The sequence below is a fragment of the Setaria viridis genome, chromosome 8 (assembly GCF_005286985.2).
Source record: "Setaria viridis chromosome 8, Setaria_viridis_v4.0, whole genome shotgun sequence".
Lineage (NCBI taxonomy): Eukaryota > Viridiplantae > Streptophyta > Magnoliopsida > Poales > Poaceae > Setaria > Setaria viridis.
In genome coordinates this window covers 4,186,272-4,208,239 of record NC_048270.2, presented here as the reverse complement: position 1 = coordinate 4,208,239, position 21,968 = coordinate 4,186,272, and the positions used below count along the sequence as shown (strand labels likewise).

The 21,968-nt window shown below is 45.5% G+C and overlaps 4 protein-coding genes across 6 annotated transcripts; 2 read left to right on the top strand and 2 right to left on the bottom strand.

Annotated features, from left to right (window-relative positions):
- Positions 1-47: 47 nt before the first annotated feature.
- Positions 48-5,275, bottom strand: LOC117833039 (long chain acyl-CoA synthetase 9, chloroplastic). Its single transcript, XM_034712399.2, has 12 exons — positions 5,102-5,275; positions 3,941-4,476; positions 3,538-3,618; positions 3,003-3,275; positions 2,676-2,807; positions 2,421-2,594; positions 2,101-2,330; positions 1,807-1,924; positions 1,402-1,533; positions 1,191-1,325; positions 913-1,119; positions 48-408 (listed from the first exon to the last, which is right to left on the bottom strand). Exons 2-12 carry the CDS (start codon positions 4,385-4,387, stop codon positions 244-246), a joined length of 2,094 nt encoding a protein of 697 aa, XP_034568290.1. The 5' UTR covers positions 4,388-4,476; positions 5,102-5,275; the 3' UTR covers positions 48-243.
- A 2,300-nt stretch (positions 5,276-7,575) lies between these two features.
- LOC117866606 (aldehyde oxidase GLOX) lies at positions 7,576-9,474 on the top strand. Its single transcript, XM_034750860.2, has one exon. The coding sequence runs from the start codon at positions 7,780-7,782 to the stop codon at positions 9,472-9,474; it is 1,695 nt and encodes a 564-aa protein (XP_034606751.1). The 5' UTR covers positions 7,576-7,779.
- Positions 9,475-10,375: 901 nt separating this feature from the next.
- On the bottom strand, positions 10,376-15,203 carry LOC117866605 (putative disease resistance protein RGA3). Of its 3 annotated transcripts, none has more exons than XM_034750859.1 (4): positions 15,009-15,203; positions 13,511-14,576; positions 10,993-12,848; positions 10,376-10,924 (listed from the first exon to the last, which is right to left on the bottom strand). In XM_034750859.1, the coding sequence occupies exons 2-4, from the start codon at positions 14,552-14,554 to the stop codon at positions 10,921-10,923; spliced, it is 2,904 nt and encodes a 967-aa protein (XP_034606750.1). In that variant the 5' UTR covers positions 14,555-14,576; positions 15,009-15,203; the 3' UTR covers positions 10,376-10,920. The 3 variants fall into 3 exon arrangements, with proteins under 3 accessions (XP_034606750.1, XP_072151643.1, XP_034606748.1); XM_072295542.1 differs by having other exon boundaries at positions 10,376-10,839; XM_034750857.2 differs by having other exon boundaries at positions 10,376-10,839; positions 10,925-12,848; positions 15,009-15,202.
- Positions 15,204-19,925: 4,722 nt separating this feature from the next.
- LOC117834195 (uncharacterized) lies at positions 19,926-21,725 on the top strand. The gene has a single exon (XM_034713823.2). It carries the CDS (start codon positions 19,978-19,980, stop codon positions 21,283-21,285), a length of 1,308 nt encoding a protein of 435 aa, XP_034569714.1. The 5' UTR covers positions 19,926-19,977; the 3' UTR covers positions 21,286-21,725.
- Positions 21,726-21,968: the final 243 nt, after the last annotated feature.

Below are 21,968 nucleotides of genomic sequence, written 5' to 3'. Positions count from 1 at the left end.
AGATTCAACCAAAATGTGCAGATAGCCTGCTAAGAACACGGTTGCTCTTAGGTGTGAAAGGAATCCTTAATTCCACAAGTTAGTGGCTTTCTGGGAATACACTGCACATTATTGGCGACTGAATCACCTGCGTCGATCTCACTTCTTACAACCTCAGCTATTCTCTTCACAAAAACAGCTGTTCAAAACATATTACAACTGGAACAAACACGAAATTCTTGAGAAAAGCTAGTGGGAGCGCCACTAGCTGTACAACTGGGCAAGGTCCTTCTCGTATGCCTTCTTAATTATCTCCCTCTTGAGCTTGAGGGCAGCCGTAACGAGGCCTGACTCTGGCGTCCATGGCTCCGGTATGAGCTTGATTTTGGCTGGGATCTCAAACTTCTCCAGTCGCGCTTGTTTAGCAGCCTGAAGAAGTGTACACCAGTACAGCTATGAGCTACTCCCTCCGTTCCAAATTATGAGTCATTCCAACTTTCTTGGAGTCAAACCATTTTATGTTTGACCAAAATTATAGAGCATCACAAAAATTTATGGCACCGAATAGATATATTATGAAAATATATTTAATGAAGAAACTAATGATACTTATTTGGTATCATAAATATTAGTACTTTATTGTATAAAATTGGTCAAACTTGAGATGCTTTGCCTTTCCAAAAAAGTTGGAATGATTTATAATTTGGAACAGAGGGAGTATAGTATATTGCCTTTGTATTTCTCAAAGAAAAATTGGGATAACAAAGTGATTACGTATTGTTATATCTTCTATCAAATGCAATCATTACTGAAGCGTTAAATTGATCAAATAGTTGTGTTGAGGGGGGCCATGAACGAGTTTTAATCAAATCAGTCGTGCAGTATTGAGAAGTCAAACAAATAAATTAACTGAGATGTGAGGAGAACTCAAACCTTTGCCAAAGATTGGAGGACTTCTTTGACAATCTGTTGCTTCTGGCACAAATCTGCAAAATCACGATACGTGATTCCTTGTTTTGAGGCCCAGCCTTTCAGCTCACTGTGTGCAGCTACAACAAGGGCGACACAGTAGCTGTGGAAGGGGTCAGCATGGATCATGATCTGGTCAACATATGGGCACACACTCAAAGCTGCCTCCACCTGTGATTGTATCATTAGTTAACAAGAGCTGACACTGACTTGTTTGATCAGAAAAAGGGAAGCTTGCCAACCTTTCCTAGAGATACATATTCACCGTGTTGAAGCTTGACAATGTCCTTCTTACGGTCGATGATTTCAATACAGCCATCTGGGTGCAAGCGCCCAATGTCACCAGAGTAGAACCACCGCATGCCTCTTTCATCATCCTTCATAAGATGCATAGTGTTAAACAAAAAGTTTTAACCACAATACACTCTTTTCTGGGTATTATTGGAAACATACCTTGTAGACTTCATTTGTTTTTGCTTCATTTTTGAAGTAGCCTTTAGTTACATTTGGACCTCCAATAACTATTTCACCCCGAGGCATTGGTGAATCAGTTGTTAAGTATCCACCTTCAGCCCAGTCTATCAACTATCATGTGAGAAAATGATTGCCGTTATGTTAAGGAAAAACGGTATCTGAAGGAAAGGGAGAATAAAATGACTAGTATGAAACTCAAAATGAAATGAGAAAGACATAAAACAAGTAGGCAAGCAAAACAATTAATTGTTAGCACATAGGTTATTTTTTAATAGCTTCTGTTTTTAGCTTTGCTCTTCAAACATTCAGGCACATGAGCCTATCACGATCTTTAGTAGCCAAATTAACATATGACTGGGAGAGAAAAAAAACAATTTGATGCACCTTAATGTATGAACAAGGCAGAGGAGGACCAACACGGCCAACGGACGTTTCATCATACTCTGAAAATGTCCCACCAGCACAAGTTTCAGTCAGACCATATCCTTGCGATATTGGAGCCCTGCAATAGCATCTTATGCTGTAAATATTGATGAAACAATCATATAATTCATGAACAAGCTATTGACTTCAAAATTTTTAATTGAAGTTTGGAAACCAAAAGTGGACAACAGATGCAGTTGGAATTAACAACACAAATTGAGAATGACAAAAATAAAAGAAACACTTGGATCTCACCCAAGACATATATTGATAAATCTCTGAGTGTCCCCTGACAAAGGTGCCCCCCCTGCAAGGATAAAGCGAATCCTTCCTCCCAAGATTGCACGAACTTTCTGAAAGACAAGCATATCCCACAAGAGCTTCTCTAGTCCCCATGCACCCAACCAGCTTCCATTAACAGCAGCTAGACGACGGCTGTAGGCGATATTAAATAATTTCTTTGCTAACCCACCCTTTGCATCTACCTGAATTCATGTCAGTATAAAAAGAACAGTTGAGATAACATGAAAGTGGACGAAAAAGCAATGTATGAACTAACTGTAAGGAGCATTTACATTTTTTCGTACACCGTCACGAACACGATCAAGTATAGCAGGTACAGCAGTCATTAGTGTTGGCTTCAGTGCAGAAGCATCACCTCGAGTCCCCTTTTTTATTTTATTGGATGTATCAGTCAGGGTCAAAGGTGATCCATATCCTATTGAAGCCCCAACACCAGTTATGATTGCCTAAACATCCAATTTGCACAGAGTGAATTAGCATAAAAAACAACAGTGTGGAATAGACCAACATGTCATGTTAATGCTTACCTCAGCTGCCAATTCAAGGATATGTGCTAGTGGAAGGTATGCCAGATACACATCCTTCTTGCCAAGATAAGGCACAATGGTCATAACAGCTGAAACTACAGCCAAGACATTGCGGTGGCTCATCATGACTCCCTGTGAAAAAATATACAAACAAGAATGTAACCTCAATAAGAAGTTGTGGAGTAGATTATCACAGAAAAAACAAGCATTGATAAGTTTACACATCCTGAAGTGATCTAAAATGAGCACTAGCAAGAGAGAAATTTATTTCATATCCTTTGCAGAATCAAAATAAAAAAATGTTGAAATACTAGGATTTGAACATACCTTAGGCATTCCTGTGCTGCCACTTGTATACATAATCACTGCAGTATCTGATGGAAGAGGCAAGTTTGCTTCAACAGGCCTTTCCAGTCCTAAGCTCTCTACCTCCTCAAATGACTTAATGGTCCAGCTAGTGCATTTTTCAGCCAAGGATACTTCAGTTGATACACCTTCTTCATTAATGTAGATGACATGTTTCACAGTGTCAAGTTGCCCACTTATATCAACCAGCTTTTTCAGTTCCTTCCGTCCGCAGACAACAGTAGTTACCTCAGTCTAAAGAGTCAAACCAGGAATAAGATTAGCTGAAAGTACAGCAGTCCCGCATGTAATAGATATGGCATCGTAAATACTTAAGGAATAATGTTTGAAATGACTGCCAGTATTTGATGACTATGAAAAGAGGGAATGCTGTGGCTAACAAAAATGATAATCAATTGTGTTGAAATATGTATAACTCTATAAGAGTTTCAGCATGCTATAAACAAGGAGTTATAAAGTTATTATACATGGAAAACATGGGATGAAGTAACCCAACCTCATTTAGTGAGTGACATAGCGCTCCCTCCCCCAAAGAGGAATAGATTGTGACAACTGCAATGTTTTGTCTGAAGCACGCCTTGCAAGGAGGGAAAAAAAGATTAATGATGTACCACATGATTCGTAGACCTAAATATTAACTCAATGTAAATAACATAAGTAAAATGTGGTGGCACAATTCATTTAACATAAAAACCATATGCCAAACAGCACAGTAGATTTCTACGTGTGGTGATATCACTGACGGAAACTGGTTAAAATAACTTGTTAAATGTTCATATATGTATCATTATCACTGTTCATTCTTCAAGAAGGCCAACATCACTCCCTTCCAATGAGATCATTCCACATTCTATAGGAGGAAAACGACAGAACATTGGTAGATGGGATAGAGAAGATACCTGCAACGCAATCTGCCACTCAGCCCGAGTATCAGCAAAAATAGCAACACGCTCATCCTTCAGATGCCCAACTCTCAGTAGGCCAGAAGCAAAGTTGCACACAGTCTTGAATGCATCAGCATAGCTTTTCCACTCATAGTTCCCCAAATGAAGCTTCTCAAAGGACCTCCCGTCAGGAGCCACCTCCAACTCCCTTGCAATGAGCTTCCTGGTGCCATATAGGGGCATGTAGGCGAACTGCTCGCATGATTGCTCAAATAGCTCAGCAAGCGTGGAAACCCCTTCCCAGTGCGATTCGACGGGCCGTTCAAATCTGTGGTTGCGGACGGCGCACCCAGGCTCTCCACCCACATCGACCGGCACTCCCCTCTTCTTCTCAGATTTCCTCTTGGTGAGCAGCAGAGACGCAACAAAAGGGAGAATGAAACCAAAGAAATAGGGATTCATATTTCTCAAAAGAATAGCCTTATGTTGCTTCCAGCTTATCGAGTGTCAATACTCGAAACTGATAGGCAGAGGTCTCGGGAGTCTGAAACCTGCAATGATAGTTTCAGGAGGTGAAGTTCTCAAGAAGTGCTGGCCCCTGACTGTACTAATTAGGAAAGGAAGTACTCGCCCCTAACTGTACTAATTAGGAAAGGAAAAGGCAGAAAGCTAAACAACGGTTGCAGTTACACACTTACACTATCAATTTTTCTCGCCTACACCTACTCTAGGAGACTGACTGTGCATGCCGATTAGCTGAATACACACGCAGGTCACCAAATCCTGAAACAGTATAGAATTCCAACAACAGACTTCGGTTCTTAAGAGCAGCAACTCCGATCTAGCAAAAGTTCAGTTTCTCCAGTGGAGGGGTAGGTAACAAAGTACTACTCGCAAGGGGGATATTTTCTTTCAGAGTGAAGTACTGAACTCCGCTAGACTTGCTCAATCACCGTTGACCCCAATCTATCAAATCTTGGCTGAGCAGGTAGTTAAATACATGCGCTTTGTGATCTGGGTTATTCGAGTGCTACACCAAACACCATTTGTGTGACGCTACAGCTGAAATTCCAGCGAACTTAAAGTACAAGTACAATGCCGTCCTATACAACCCAACGAACCCGAGCTATGGATCCCAAAATTCAGGGGAAATGAACAGGGTCGGAGGGAGCGTACCTGCGCGCGCGCAATGCAGGGTGGCAGGCAGGAGCAGGCGGAGAGGCAGAGAGAGGCAGGAGAGGGAAATAAGGCGAGGGTGCGGCGGGCGGAGGTTCCAAAGACGCCGGCGCCGCCGAGGGCTGGCGGCCTTTTCTTTTCTTTTCTGTCGCTGTCCCGCTACGGCCTTCTTCTTGTCTTGTCTTGTGTCTCGCTTTTGGAGTCAGTTTTGGCTGGGCCTCTGCTCGGGATTTTGGGATCCCCCACCTTGGACGAGCCATCTCCATCTGGGCCACTTTTTTTGCTAGGCTTCGCTTTTCCTCCTTTGCCTGCGATGGAAACCTCTTCCACTCTTTGGGGCTGTTTGGTTCCGTTTGTAATGTTTAGATACTAATTAGGAGTATTAAACGTAGACTATTTACAAAATCCATTACATAAGTGGAGGCTAAACGGCGAGATGAATCTATTAAGCCTAATTAATCCATCATTAGTAAATATTTACTGTAGCAACACATTGTCAAATTATGGACTAATTAGGCTTAATAGATTCGTCTCGCCGTTTAGCCTCCGATTATGTAGTGGGTTTTGTAAATAGTCTACGTTTAATACTTCTAATTAGTATCTAAACATCGATGTGACGGGTGCTAAAAATAAGCAGCGTAAATCAAACCAGGCCTTTCTTAACCTTGGTTTCTCCATTTCATGATATATTTTTTCGGTAATGCTATATTCCTATCTATCCATTCCCACAGTTCTTTTTCTTCCCATCCCATTCTTCTTCAACCTTCCACTGCGGTTTCCTCCTCGTCCACCCCAGCGGTGGCGCGCTCCCCCATCCCGACGGCCTCGTCCCCCACCCGCTCCCCCACCCCCGGCGTCCTCCTCGTCCACCCCGACGGCGACGCGCTCCCCCACTCTGACGGCCTTGTCCCCCACCCCGGCGTCCTCCTCGCCCACCCTGGCGGCGCCCCTCCCCCACTCCGACGTCTTCACCCCCGGGAGCGCCCAACGCCCGCAGATCCAGTGGCCCTCTCCCCGACCCCGGCAAGATCCAAGCAAGCCCCTGACCCTCCCCTACCCCGGTTGGCGGCGCCTCCCCAGATCCGGCATCGTCTCCTCTCCTTCGGCGACAACGGGCAGGCTGGTCGTCGTGGATCTGAGCGGGCTCCGTCTCCTCTGCGTGATGCTCGACGTCATAGTGAATCGGAGCAGCAGAAGCTTGCGCCTACTGACGGCTCCATGTTGCAATAAGTACCTCCTGGTGTTGCAGTAGTTATTTTGGGATGTTGCAACATTAGCTTTTGATGTTTCATCTATTTTGCAACAATCCAACTTGCCAGCAATCGGGTGTTGCACCAACTTGTTCATGATGTTGCATATAGTTGTTTTTTTTTCTTTCGGTCTCTTATTCTTTCGTTGTTGCAATGCTGTAAGAGATGCTTTTTTTATTGTTGCAATGTGTCTGTTTTGAATGCTGCACGAAGAGGTTCGAGATGTTTCATGCACATAAAGGTGTTGCAATCCTCGTGTTGTAAGTGTTGATTTTTGATGTTTCGTTAGTTATTGTTCAATGTTGCGACGGAGTATCCGATAAAAAAAAATTTATCGAACGTCCGGGTGCTAGTACGTCCGTTTTTTTTCACACTACAGGGTGAGGACGTGTGTGCGCGTGCATTTGTAAGGATGAGTTTGTACATGTACCATGTTTTGTAAGGAAAAAAAATCACCCATTGTGATTATACTAAGGTCCCTCCAATGACCTTAAAATAACAAGTTGCACCTTGGCCACTCCTATTCAAGTAAATACACTTGGTGGAAATTGATCATCTTCATGTCTTAACGACTATCTTCCTCTGATTTAAATACATGTCATTTAGGACATCAACATGACAATTCAAACAACACATATAATTTTTTGTTTGAAAGTACTTTCCACACTACCAGAAACGGCAGGATCCCTGTCGGTTCTCAGGAATCGTGGATAATTCCTGTCGCAGAGCGAAAACCGACATGAATCGAGGCTCCAATTCCTGTCGGTTTGACGGCAGCCCACAGGCACGTATGGCCATGACAAATCTAGTAACATCTATCTTATCCTGTCAAATTTTATCATTTTTATATATATTTATTATGGTTAACATTTTAAAAATTAAAAGTTTGGCCGATTGAAATTCTAAAGCGACATATATTTTTAATCAGAAGAAGCATGTTTTGAACCAAAAGAGGTAATATCTCGATGTTGTATTGATCTATATTATCAGTTTTCCAACTGTCCAAATGCTACCCACCTGTACATCTACTCTTGAGGCTCTAAACTCCTGTTCATCGTAAGGGCGTGACAGCAACCGGAAGTACTCGTCATGCTTGCCATGAGCCTTTGCTAACTCCAAACCAATACTATTCTTTTTTTTTCAGATTAGTTATAAAGACTACCATTAATTCCGTTAGTTCATTGTTCTAAATAACCTACAGAAACTTGTTGTCAAAATCTGCATGCACATTGAGGGATTAGTTAAGGAGAATTGTACTTACCAGCTGCACCTGATTTGGAGTTCCAAGCATCAAATGTGTATTCTTCCCCCAACCTTCCCTGTACCAAACCTCCACCCAACACATCAGAGCACAAACCAAGCTAGCTTATCAGGTCACAAGGATGCATGGAAAACCTTAAAGATTTCATGCATGAGCGCTAAGCAGCAATGCCAAAGCCAAGACCCTTCCTTCCCCACATCCTCCTCTCCCTGATCATCGCCAATGCCGGGGCCGACGACGTCCCGTTGCCGCCGCAGGAGCCCACGCCAGCAGCAGCCTCGTTCCCCGGCGAGTGGCAGCTCCTGCACGCGAGCATCGGCGTGTCGGCGATGCACATGCAGCTCCTCCCGGGCGACTTCGTCCTCATGTTCGACCGCACCGACACGGGCCCCTCCAACATCTCCCTCCCCGCGCTCGCGCCGTGCGCCGCCGCCGCCGACGGCCCCGCCGACTGCACGGCGCACTCGGTGCTCCTCGACCTCCGCTCCAACGTGCTCCACCCGTACCCGCTCGCCACCAACCCGTGGTGCTCGTCGGGGGCGCTCCTCCCCAACGGCACCCTCCTCCAGACCGGCGGCTTCTCCAACGGCGACCGCGTCGCGCGGCTCTTCTCCCCGGCGACGGGTTGGGTCGAGCTCCCGTCCGCCCTCGCCGCGCGCCGGTGGTACGCCACCGACATGATCCTCCCCGACGGCCGCGTGCTCGTCCTCGGCGGCCGGAGGCAGTTCAACTTCGAGTTCTTCCCGCACGACGCCGCGGCCCCGGCGGCGGCGCTCACGTTCTTCCCGTTCCTCGACGAGACCACGGAGCTCGACGCCGAGGACAACCTGTACCCGTTCCTCCACCTCCTCCCCGACGGCACGGTGTTCGTTTTCGCCAACGACCGCGCCGTCGTCTTCGACCCCTACAACCGCGCGCCGCTCCGCCACCTCCCCGCCGTCCCCGGCGGCGTTCCCAGGAACTACCCGTCGTCGGGGTCCTCCGTCCTCCTCCCGCTCCGCCCCGACGCGCCGGCGCACGCCGAGGTCCTCGTCTGCGGCGGCGCGCCGCGCGGCGCGTACCGGCTCGCGCTCCGCAACGGCACGTTCGTGCCCGCCGACCGGACCTGCGCCCGCATCGCGCCGACGGACATGGACCCGGCGTGGGCGGTCGAGGAGATGCCGATGGCGAGGGTGATGGGGGACATGGTGCTGCTCCCCACCGGCGACGTGCTGATCGTGAACGGCGCGGCGGCGGGGACCGCCGGGTGGGAGCTCGGGAGGGAGCCCGTGACGCGGCCGGTGCTGTACAGGCCGGACGCGCAGCTGGGCGCGCGGTTCGAGGCGCTGGCGCCGTCGGCGACGCCAAGGATGTACCACTCGTCGGCGGCGCTGGACACGTATGGCCGGGTGCTCGTCGGCGGCAGCAACCCGCACGTTGGGTACGTGTTCACGAACGTGACGTACCCGACCGAGCTCAGCCTGGAGGCGTTCCTGCCGCCGTACATGGACGCGCGGCTCGACGGCGCGCGGCCGAGGGTGATGGCGGCGCCGGCGGAGGTCGGGTACGGCGAGGCGTCGGCCGTGCGGTTCGAGGTTCCCGGGCACGTTGCCGGCGGCGCGGAGGCGGCGGCGGGGGAGGTGAGGGTGGCCGCGGTGGCGCCGGCGTTCGCGACGCACTCGTTCGGGATGAACCAGCGGGTGGTGGAGCTCGCCGTGGGGAGGGTGGCGCAGCTGGACGTTGGGGTGTACGAGGCCGAGGTCGCCGCGCCGCCCACGCCCGGGGTGGCGCCGCCGGGGTACTACCTGTGGTTCGTCGTGCACGCCGGCGTGCCCAGCAGCGCCGCCTGGGTGCGCATGCGACCGCTCGGACCAGCCACATGATCGATCAGACTGAAAGTCCCAACATTTTGCGTGCGCGTTGAGTAGGACAGATTCAACTACACATAAAGATTGGCAATGAAAAATCTTTTTCTGATCATCTGACTTCAGTTCTATTGCATAAAAACTGAATTTCTATTGCAATCTCGAATTCCATAAGCCGACGCAATGTGAGAAGGTGTCGGCGGGCAACGGCCAGAGTAGTGACCAGGAGTTAAAGATTTAGGCCCCATTTGGATCAACTAAAGGTGGTGGATTATGGCTTTGAAAGCTCTAACTAATTCAAACATTTTGGCATTTGGATCTAATAATTTTAAAAACATCTAGTCTAGATTGCGCAAAAAAAAGACCAAACTGCCCATGGAAATTTACTTAAAATTATCCACCATTGCCATATTCACTCACCCTACATCCCCCACTGAATTTATTATAGACTACTGGCATCCAAAAGTAGCAATCCAGCACCTCCTAATCAAATAAACCTGGCTTTTACAATCTAACTTTCAAACAATTCAAAGCTACAAGCCAACTTTTTATAATTTGTAACTAATCCAAAGAAGGTTGTTTATAGCACTGAGCCCTAGAGTTTGTGTGGCCTTAGAGCATCTCCAACGAAACACTTACTTTTTAGCTCCTATTTGTCCAAAACTCCAAACATGAACTCCAAATATGAAGCCTCTTATCAGGTTCCTATTTCTCTACGAACTCCAACCGACCCCTTATTTTTAAGTCTGTGCGGTTATTTCTACAACATATCTACTACAAAGCAATTACAGAAATATTGTCTATATTGGAGAGGATATATTTACGCTATTAAAAATGATAGAAACTATACTTTAACTTGGGAAAAAAGAACTTTCCCACATAAAGTAAAAAATTCACTACATCTACTGCTCATGCTATATGTTCAAAATTGCAAGCCCATGAACTGCAGGATTGATAGAATAGTTATAAAAATACAAACCAACAAATATGATCAAGACTTGTTTAAACTAACATTGAGGTGGCTCTTGTTATTGTACAATCAGATAGAGCTAACAAAGTAACAAATCAGATATTGAGGTGGGTCTTCTTATGTACCATCAGTGGGCATAAAAGGTGACTCGATTCTTGGTAATCAGCTAAGGCCTAGAGCTGATGGTTTCCTAGGATTAGTTGGGTGGAGGCAGCTATCTGGATAGTTATTAGCTGGGAATTAGCTGGACCTGTGTTTGAATCAGTTAGAGCTAAAATTAGCTAGATAACTCTATCCGGGTGGATCCAAGTTTCACTTTTCTGGTCCACTGGGGAAGCGACGAAGGCAGCGGGTGGGCGGCAGGGGCTTCCTTGCTCTTCGCAACGCACTTCCCTGCTCCTCCTCTCCATGCCCTGAAACAGCACATACAGTGAAGTGAAATGGAACAGCACAAAATACCTCAGGGTGCAGGGAATGCAGTTTTTTGTGCTAACTCACCTGAAACGAAGGTAGGACTGTTATAGTTTGTCTCAAAGCTGAAAGGATCTTTTGTGTACGACACATACCATTTTCTTGGAACGATGTCTTTGCCATCATCTGCATATGCATTGACTTGCTGGATGTGTTGGAATTTATCCCACTCAGGGCTAGATTTCCCATTGGCTATGGATGTGAGCAGTGATATGTCACAATATATCTGCAAATGCCTTAGATTTATGTCCTGCAAGTATCCGGGGAGAGTATTCATGTCATAATCCTCTAGCTTAAGCATCTCTAATGCAGACAGACCGTCCAATTCCTTAATCTTTGGGCACATGGAGATGCAAAGCCTCTGCAATTTTGGGAGGTTACAGATTCTCTCCAGCTCAGGGCTTTCCAACACCTCAAACTCAACAACAGAACCTAAGTTCTCTGGATGGTATGGCTTTAGGAATTTTGGCCCAACGTGTTTGACTGATGGGGCTCGGTCAATCTGTAGGAATTCCAAGCATGGGAGCTTACACAGGCCATCTGGGAGCTCCGTGCAACAAGGCAAGTCTATCATTGTTAGAATCCTCAAATTCCCAAAGGGCACAACTGCTGTTGACGTCATCCATGCTGGGAGCCTCCGACCAAAGTACCTTAAAATTGCAAGGTTCACTAGGCAAGATGGAGGGCATAGCTCATCAAACACCTCCTCGATTACTCTCTGCTGTTCCTCAAAGATTCTTTCTTTATCTTTTACCAACCCATCATCATGGCCATGTCCACTAGTGCAACTTAAGCGTAGATAGCTTAGGCGCACTTTTTCACTAAGCTTGGCCTTTGAAGCAAATGAGGAAGAAGGTACATTCTCCAGACCCCTTATATGAAGATCAATAAGCTGGGAGAGAGGTCCCAATTCTTCCAAACTGCACCAGTCACCATCCATCTGGGCTGGAAACCCATACAATTTCCTCAGATTAGTTAGAACACCCAAACCTCTAGGTATATGGGTTATACTTGTGGCACTAAGGTTAAGAAGCCTCAACTGTTGTAGTTTTCCGATGCTACCAGGAAGTGTCACCAGGCATTTACAACCGAAAAGGCTAATGTGCTGCAATAATTTCATCTTCCCAATGCTTTCTGGTAGTCTAGATATGTTGGTATGTTTTATGGACAAGTACCTCAAGTGTTTAAATCTAAAGAAAGATTCAGCCAATGTGTCAAATTCTGCAGATTGTATATGCAGGATCCTTAGACGTGAAAAAGATAGCAATAAATCACTGGGCTTGAATTTTATATGCCCAACTGATATCATTGTTCTCACTGATATCTGTGCTTGTAGAGAACTCCATTCTAAATCATTTGATTCTGATCCTGTGGTTTCTACTGATAACCAAATAAACTTTTGCGAATTAAGTTTATCAAAAATACCACTTTCAATTCTGTGAGCCACTAGTGCTTCATTTCTAGCCACATATTGAGCAAATGAGCGAACAACGTCATGCATGTTACAGACTTGTTGATCAATGTACTTTTTATCCAGTTCTATAAGATTCCTCAGTATTAGCTCTTCATAGTATTGTCTCCCTAATTCTTCTAAGTCATGCCAGTTTCCATGAACAAATCCTTCACTAATCCACATGCCAACAATTTCATCAAGATAGAACCATGTGCTCTTGGGGAGGAGGGAGTAGTGTAGGAAGCAAGACTTCAAACTTGGATGCAAATCTTGGTAGCTGAGGTATATTGCATAGTTTAGCTCTTCAGGCATTTGAGATACTGACCATATAGAATCATTTAGAACATTTTCCCAATCGCCTCGTCTTGCCCTTCTCTGGCGTAGGAGGCCTCCCATTACTTTGACAGCAAGTGGCAAACCATCACATTTTTCTATAATTCCCATTCCAATATCCTTTAGCATATCAATCTGTGGTTCATTGTTTTCATTCCCAACTACCTGCAAGCAGTTGAAGCCAATACTATTGTGAGTACCAATGTATCTCATTTACTAATAAGTACTACATCAAGAAAGGCAGATTCTGGTTTCCTCTGTCCCTAAATAAATACAGACCGACCTTAATTTCTTAGTCTCCTGCAGTGCAGGATTTCGATCATCATATATTTTGTACATACACATGCAAATAGTTGAATGAAGTATGGAAGTTCGTTCCAAGACAAATGTTAAAATATTCCTGGCATGTCATTTATCTTTATTAGGGATCACTGTCCTAAAGCATTGACCACAGTCTCACATCATTCTGTATTTAGTTATAAAAGGAACAAACTAAAAACAGATTTTAGCATCAGGTTTCAGTCATTGCCTATGTCTTAATTAATCTCTTCTTTCTTGCTCTTACCATTGTCTCATTGTGAAAGCATGAAAATGTTTAACCATTTAGTCATTCACCAGTTGCCTTTTTTTTTGCCTAGCAAATTAGTTAAGTATCCGTACACCTATTGCAACTTTAGATTTATTTATCTTCAATGTGGTAATGAAAGGGTTTAATTTTATTCCAACCTCAGGTTGTTTTGGATGTCTTCTGCGTTCCCATTTCTATCAAAGAAAGAAAAACTGATGGTGGCGATATAATAGCTCAAACATTTAAGAATGATACGGACCTGGTTCTTGAGCAAGGACCAGGCAACTTCAGGTTCTAACTTTTTGACATGGTGGTATGGTTCCTCCGCCATCATCCCTCGGGCAACTCTGATATCCCTTGTGGTGACAAGAACACGGCTACCACGAGCAAGGGTGTTGATCAAGGGAGTTTTGAGCACACCTTCCCATGCTTCATGGTTCCAAACATCGTCCATCACTAATAAAGTCTTATGCCCATTCAAGGCTTCCTTAAGGGTTCGCTCAAGTGCACCCTTTGTATTACTAGCTGCTTGGTGATCGCCCCCGGCTTCAGTTATGGCTCTCTGCAATAGCTCAATCGCACTAAGTTCTTGGTTAACACTTAACCAAATTTTCTTTGAGAACTCTTCTTGTACGATTTTGTTGTTAAAAATCTTTTGGGCAAGTGTGGTTTTACCAATCCCACCAACTCCCACAATAGCAAAAATCAAAATATTTTTATCTCCATAGCTAGTTTCCGTCCCTTGTGTCATCATTCGCACTAGACTCTTTGTGTCTTCCTCGATCTTTTCACCGACCACACCTGAACCGTCGAGCTCCCCCGATGTCTCCCGTTTAGAAGGATGAAAGGAGGCCACCATTCGGTTGCGGTCCTCATATGATACGAGGTTGATGAAGTCAAAGGCAGCGCCACGGTTCTTGATGCCATCTAGCCTCTTGTTAAGGTTCTTGATTCGGCTGCTGATGTCATGGGCATGGAGAGGATTCCGCATGCAAAAGAGCAAGGGGTTGAAGCATCCCGTATCCATACCTGGTTGTCTCTCCATGGACTTGAGTTGACATAGGTCAAGGATGTCGGTGGCCTCATACATGGCACCCTTAAGCTCTCTAACCCATGCCTGCACACTACTGTCAGTGATGTTCCGCCTATCAGCATCTGCGAGGGAGTTCTTGAGGTCTCCGAGCTTGGTGCACATCTTATCAATCTCTCCAGAGACCCCTAGCAGCTTGTGCACCTCTTCTTTGGCCATCTCTATCAACATGTTTTGGACATAGGACGCCAAGACATCCAGGACCACCGCCATGAATGTCAGCTTTGGTTTTTTTCTGTAACAAAAGTAAAGTAAGTATCATCTCCGAAATGCCATTTTTCTTACACCTAATTAAGATCACCTGCACCACGCAGGCAGTCATCTCGACACTATTGATTGATTATTGTTGTCGAAAAAATTCATTAATTTTCTCACATAGTTTCAGTCTTGTACATACAAAAGGAGGATCCAACTCCAAAGATGACTGTCATGCCATGCATATATGCTCTCTACAGACGAACTGATTATATGCTAAATATCGAATTATATTTACCAAGGAAAGAACAATGCGATTACTGCGATGCTGCAAGCGACTTCTTTCAATTTGGTAGATGTAATCAAAATTAGCAATTTTCACCCAATCTCAATCCCCATGGAAGAGGGGGGCATATATGTTACCCCAAACAAAGAAAAGGAGAGGGAGGAAAAGATCAAGACTGATATGCACCTGATCAATTGCAGCAGCCTCTACTTGGGTCTTGAGCTCGCGGCTCTGGGAAGGACCGATGGAAGACGAGAGGAGTCCGGGGCTCTTCCTATCCTCTCGCAAGTTTGCAAAGCCTGGCTGTTTAACGCGCTTCTGCAAGTCAACGATCCTGCAAGTCGGAGCCCTTGCAGAGCTCTGGCCATACTACGGTAAGTGCCAATTGAAAAGACAGTAACGCCGTGTTTGGTGCGGAATTAAGTAAGAATTAACACGCGGAATCAGAATTAAGAATTAACCAAGCGTGTTTGGTTCACTTGCTGTGTGGCGTCCCCATGCTTTCAATCACCATGTAAAAGACAAATGCAGCAAGCGCTACTATACATTGTGCTTTTGTCTTTTACACGCTGCATCCAAAAAACAATTATACTTGACAAGGAATGCGTGCTGTGTCAGCCTCTGATGCAATGTACCGTGTCTTCACTTAACCCAGAGTTTTTTAGGCATCACCATGGTGGCTCTTGTAATTGTATACTGCCTAAATTTGATTGTCTGTTGAATTAAGTAATGTTAGAGAGAAAAGACATGCTACATCAGTTCACCATAATCAGCAAGGTGAAAGAAGATTTATAATAACATTTGTTCTGTCTCAAATCACACATCTTATAACACCTCCCTTTTCTCAGTGACAAACTGCATTAACAGTAACACAGATGCAATTCGCAGAAAAGAAAGAACACATTCCCATCAGATCTCTACATTCTAATCTTCTTTTATTTTGCAATGCCGAACATCTGAGCTCCTTATGATAACCATTGCGGATTCTTCAGTCAAGGCAATGGCAACTCTCCATGGTTCCTTCTGTGTCCATATGCATGATATATACAACCGGATCTGCTAGAGAGGATGCCCCTGGATGGATAGAATAACTAGTGACTTACACTGTATGTAGTAATAACAGTGTCAGAGCAGCATACTTGATTACTCCCTCAGTTCGTCCACATACACACATTATTCTTCCATTTCGTCCCTTGGAACTTCGTCCAATATCACATCCTCCATTTAATCCTCTGAAACGGCACGCAGCCAAGTGACAAGATATCGGAGAAGAGCAAGAAATTAAGTTATGCAACATAAGCAGCAGTTGTTTCAATTTACCTAATAAGGCATCGGCAGAGATGCTGATGTTTGTCTTGAAGCTGAAAGGATCTATTGTGTACTTCACGTACCACTTCCTTTGAATGCTGTTAAGTTGTGGTTATCATCTGCATATCCCTTGAACTGCTTGACGTGGCCGAACTTGGCCCACTCAGGGCTAGCTAGATTTCCCTTTGGCTATGGACGTCAGCAGCGAGACGTTGCAGACTATTTGCAAATGACTTGGGTTTACGTCCTGCAAGTATCCGGGGAGTGTTTCCATGTCGTAGTCCTCCAGTTCGAGCCTCTCAAGTGCAGGCAAACCCTCCAGTGCCTTCAACCTTGGGCACCTGGAGATTCCGAGGTTCTGCAATTTTGGCAGATTACTGATCTTCTCGAGGCCAGAGCATGTAGACAGTTGAATTTCCAAATCACTACCTAAGCTCTGCACAGAGCTTGGGTTTTCATGATGGTGTGGTAGTAAGAACTCTGCGCCAACACGCTTGATGGCTGGGGCGCTTTTGATCTGTGATAGCTCCAATCAGGAGCACAAGCCGCCTGGTAGCTCTATGCAACAGGGCAAGTCTTCCATCGTTAGAATCCTCAAGCTTCCAAGGGGCGCAATCGCTGTCGACATCATCCACCTTGGAAGTCGTTGACCAAAGTAACCTCTGATGAGCTCTTTTACGATACACAATACTACTACTTATATGTATATATAAGATCTAAATGTTCATGATTATGGATGATTTAGTAATTATTACATGTAAAAAGATATATTTCAAACGGAATGGCCTTTTAAACTTTATGCTAGTGTCAAAAATAAAATTTTAGTGATGTCATTTGTATTCTTTTACCATGATACCCTTATACTACCTATACTACTCACGTATACTACCCATACCACATGTAAAGGTTTCAGTAGTATACAATTAATCTTGACCGTCGGATGCTTGTATACTAGTCATTTTTGAATACTAGTATAGCTTAGTATTGTGTACCGTAAAACAGCTCCCTCTTGATTCTAAGTTTTTCTAGGCAAGGTGGAGGGCAGAGCTCATCAAACACCTTCTCCATTTGTTGCTGCTCTTCCTCTTTAACCAACCTGTGAGTGTCTCCATTTCTTGTGGTGCAAATTAAGGACAGATACCTAAGGTGCAACTTTTCACCAAGCCTGGTCTTTATGGAAAATGAGGAACAAGATACATCCTCCAGGCCACATAGTTGAAGACTCAAATTAGTTAGGCCGCAGAAACTCCTGGGTATATTATTTATTCCTGACAATGTTTTCAAACTGCAAGAATTTCATATTGGCAATGTTTTCTGGCAGTCTAGATGCTTCAGTGCCTCTTATGGACAAATATCTCAAATGTTTGAGTTGGACCAAAGATTCACGAAATGCATCAAAGTTTCCATCTTCTAGATGTAGGACCCGCAAACATGAAAAAGACAAACAATGAATCACCTGGTTTGATCTTTTACTGGCCCAACTAAAATCAGTGTTCGTAGTGATATATGTGATTGTAGAGAACTCCACCCTAGCTCATTTGACTCTGATTCTTTGGTTTCTAGTGATAACCGAATAATATTTTGTGAATTAATAAGTTTATTGGTAAGATTAGCTTCACTTTTGTGAGCTATTAATGCTTCATCTCTAGCCTCATACTGAGCGAATGCATTTTGAATGGAGCATCTCTACTTTGTTGAATGCATTTTCGTTGTTGAGTTTGGATTATAGGTGCACCAATTTACCAAGTTATTACCATAAATGGAGCATTTTACAGGTTGTTGGACCAATTTGTATCCACCTATCAAGTTATTATACTAAATTGAGCATTTTACGAGTTGTTGGATTAATCTGCACCCACCAAATAAGTTGTTGTATGTATCAAAATGATAACTGAACGGACAGGCTGGATACTATAGGTAGGATACCCATTCTGGCACACAATAACAAACCTAAAAGCTTGGAGTTGACAAATTAATGAGCAGACGTGAATATGATTCATTATTGATCTATCCATTATGTTATATTATACAAAATCGAAAGCAGCTACGCCAAGAAGGAGGGCACCTTTGAGTGGAGGAGGAGAGAACTGGGGTACTCTGTTCTGGTAAGCAGAGTTTATAGTTGGTTCCAAGGAACAAGTGCAACTTGGGATAGAACGAGAATTACATGCCTGTGGTTGATGCTTCCTCTGCTAGAGCAACGTCACTCGATCTTAGATAGTTCACATCTTCCCCTCGCGCCGTGCTAATGAGATCAATCTCCGTAATATCCCTATGTCGCATCATCCATGCATTACAGGAACAGGGATCCGGTGCAGTTGCAGTTGGGCCGGGGAGTGCTGGGCCCGCACGTCAGTGGCACAACTGCATGTGCATTAGCACCTCCTCTTTGGACATAGGACGCTGCCTAAGAATGTCTGCTGTAACTTATATTAACAAAGACAAACCAAGTATCATCTTCGACATGCCATTTTGATCACAACTAAGATCATCCGCACCATGCGCGCAGTCATCTTGCTTGACACAGTTGATCGATTGTGCCGTCAGAAAAAAAAACTTCATTATTCTTTTCACGGAGTTTCAGTCTTCTTCTCTTGTAAAAAAGGCGGATCAAAGACCAAAGGGGGGAAAAAAAGTACTACTGCCATCAGTCCCTTGCTATGAATCGAATTACGTGTTACCAAGGAAATAAAGAATCTTTTGTACTTACAATCATAATTAGCAACTGTCACACCAATCTCTATCCCCATGGAAGAGGGCAACAGATGCTATTGCTACCAACACCAAGCAAAGAGAAGGAGAGGGAGAGAGAGAGAGGAAACGATCAAGATCGAGACAGAAAGAGGGGCGCGCCGTATGAATCAAACTGTTGGGTCTTGAGCTCGTTGCTCTGTTGGGACGGACCATGGATGGAGGGTGAGAGGAGCCGGCACTGTTGCAAGTCAACGAGCCTGCAAATGGGAGCCCATACAGATCTGGCCTTACAGGTCGTGCCAATTGAAAAGACAGTAACTGCAGCTTGTTTGGTGCGGAGTTAAGAATATTGAATCAAAATTATGAACTAACCTCTTGCGCTGATTTTTCTCTCAATTGATGACTCGGTCAAACGAAAAGGCTTGCCTTTGTGTGACGGACTGTACCTACCATCTTATGATATGCTTGCGACCTCCCACAATGGTTATAATCCACAATGAAGTTCCTAATGGCAAGAAAAGCTTCTCAATACTAAAAAGTCCCATTAATTTTTTTTATCTCTATGAGGAGTTATCTTAAAAAAGATAATCTAGCTAAGCGTAACTGGCTAGGCAATAAACAATGTTATTTTTGTCATAAAGATAAGACGATTCGCCATCTGTTCTTTGAGTGCCGATTGCGGTCTTTAAGCAGTGTTATTAATGTGTAAGGGTGTGTGCCATTCCAGCAGAGGTAAGGAGATCATCAAATTTCTTGAAAGTTTCCCATTAATGCTTACGACCAACATGAAAAAAGATAAATACAGCATAGCAGAACTTAGATGAACAACTTTTCTCGCCGGAATTCTTGAGGTTTGAGATTATGCGTGTGCCATTCCGTGATCTTCTCAGTATTGACATTATTGTCATGAAACGCGCGTGGTACTTTTGAGTGAGTTTGGACACTCACTTTGGGCCAATAGCAAACGCGTGCCGGCCTTTTCAAACGTGGGCTATTCTTGGCAATATCTGGGCCGATATACAACCCATTAGGCTCACTAATATCGTTGCACGACCCATTAGGCCCACTACTTACCACCTACCTGTCTCCAACGAACTGGCAAGTCCATCATTCCCCAGCCGAGGAGAGATCTCATCTCGGCTCCTCCGCCGCCATGCCTCCGTCCCCATCCTCCGCCGGTGCAGGCGCCGCCTCGCCGTCCCCCTCCCCCTCCGCTTCCGCATCGGCCTCCGACCCGACCCCGTCCTGGTGGGAGTCGGTCTCGCAGGCGCGGTCCCGCATCCTCGCGCTCTCCTCCATCCTGCCCCCGCCCGCTTCCCACGACGTCGCGGCGCTGGCGGACTCCGACCGCCCGGCCCGCGCGCTCCTCCGCTCCCCGGACGCCTACGCGGCGCTCTCAGACGCGCTCCGGGCCGGCGGGGGCGCCGGCGACCCCGCCTGCCACTGGCTCTACGACACGCTCCTCTCCGCCGACGCCGACCTCCGCCTCGCCGCGCTCGCGTTCCTGCCCCTGCTCGCGGCGCTCTACCTCCGCCGCCTCCCGCCCCAGCTCCCCTCCTCGCTCTCCGGCTTCGAGGCGGTGCTCCTCGCCGTCTACTCCTCCGAGGCCAAGAATCGTCAGGGGAAGCCCGTGCTCGTCCAGGTCCCTGTCCTCTCCGTCCCCTCCCTGTACCACACGCCGGCGTCCACCCCCAGTTCGAAGTCTCCTCGCCGGCATCAGCCGCCACTGATCCCTCCTCCGCAGGCGACTCCCGTGGTGGGGGTGCTCTCGCCGCCACTGGAGCCACAGGCGGCTGTGAAGTCAACCAAGCGAGCGGGGATTATTGGAGTTGCATTTGAGGCTTACTACTCCAAGATTTCACAGATGCCGGCTGCTTCCAAGGTGGATGCCTGCAATGCTGCTGCGGCGTGGGCGGGGCAGTACTGCAAATGCCGGTTTGAGCTCGATGAGAAGGAATTGGAAGAAGAGGAGGGTGACTCTTTAGGGTCCGTGTCGCCAATGTCGTCCGAGGCTGAGAATGGGAAGGAACTTGTGGAGGAATTGGCAAGGATGCGTATCAATGGAGACAGCAGTGGGCGGAATTGCCGTGAGGATTATGATAAAGAGGCGAGGATGCCGCTACCCTGGGAGCTTCTCCAGCCAGTGATGAGGGTTCTTGGGCATTGCTTGCTTGCACCACTGAATCCAGTCGAGGTGCGGGATGCAGCTGCAGGTGCTGTCAGGGTTGTCTATGCCCGTGCATGCCATGACCTTGTGCCACAAGCAATCTTAGCATCCAGAAGCTTGGTTGAGCTTGACATGAGTGCACGAAAGGCTGCAAAAGAAGCTGCTGCTGTTGCTTCTGGGGCAATTGTGGCTGCTGGCACTGATGGAAGCACTGCGTCGAGCTCTAGGCCAAGTTCAAAGCCAAACACACCCAGCAAGCAGCGGAAACCTGACACACTACTCGTCTCCAAATGAAGTCAACTGCGCTACATCCAGTAAGAATATTTGGTGATGGTAAAGAGTCCGATGAGTATTGCATGTATGTCTGCCACTTGAATACTGATGAAAATTCAGTATAACTTGCAATGCTTAAAACGTTACCATGGCTGGAAGACAGTTGGCTAAGGTTGTTTCCAACTTGGTGTTGTATGTTAACTTGTTGCATATAGTTGATGAATCAACATATAAATCCTGTAGTTGGTGGTTTAGTGAGGAGTAAGCGTTCATACAAATGCTGTAGTTAATTGTTTTTGTTGTAATATTTAATTGAGTTTCTTTTGCAGCCGTGCGCACATATAGTTTTTATGAAGATGCTTTATTGTACTTCAATTTTTCCATGTTCTATTTCTATGTATACAAAGCAGTACTGAGTTTGGCTAATAGATGGACTGATTAACCGGTTTATTCCAGGGAAATTTTATAGTTCAGTTTCTGGTTTGATCCACAATGAAGTAATGTGTACCCTATTTTTTATCCAGAATTTTAGCATTTCAATGGAAAAAGAACTTCTTTTGCTACTTTACAGTATGGGTCATCATAGCAGCATATGATGCAACCTCTTTATGTATCCCAGATTATTTGAAGCTACTATCTCTTGTGAATCATGTAGCTCTATATCAAGAATGATTTTTGATATAATTAAATAATGTTAGAGCGAA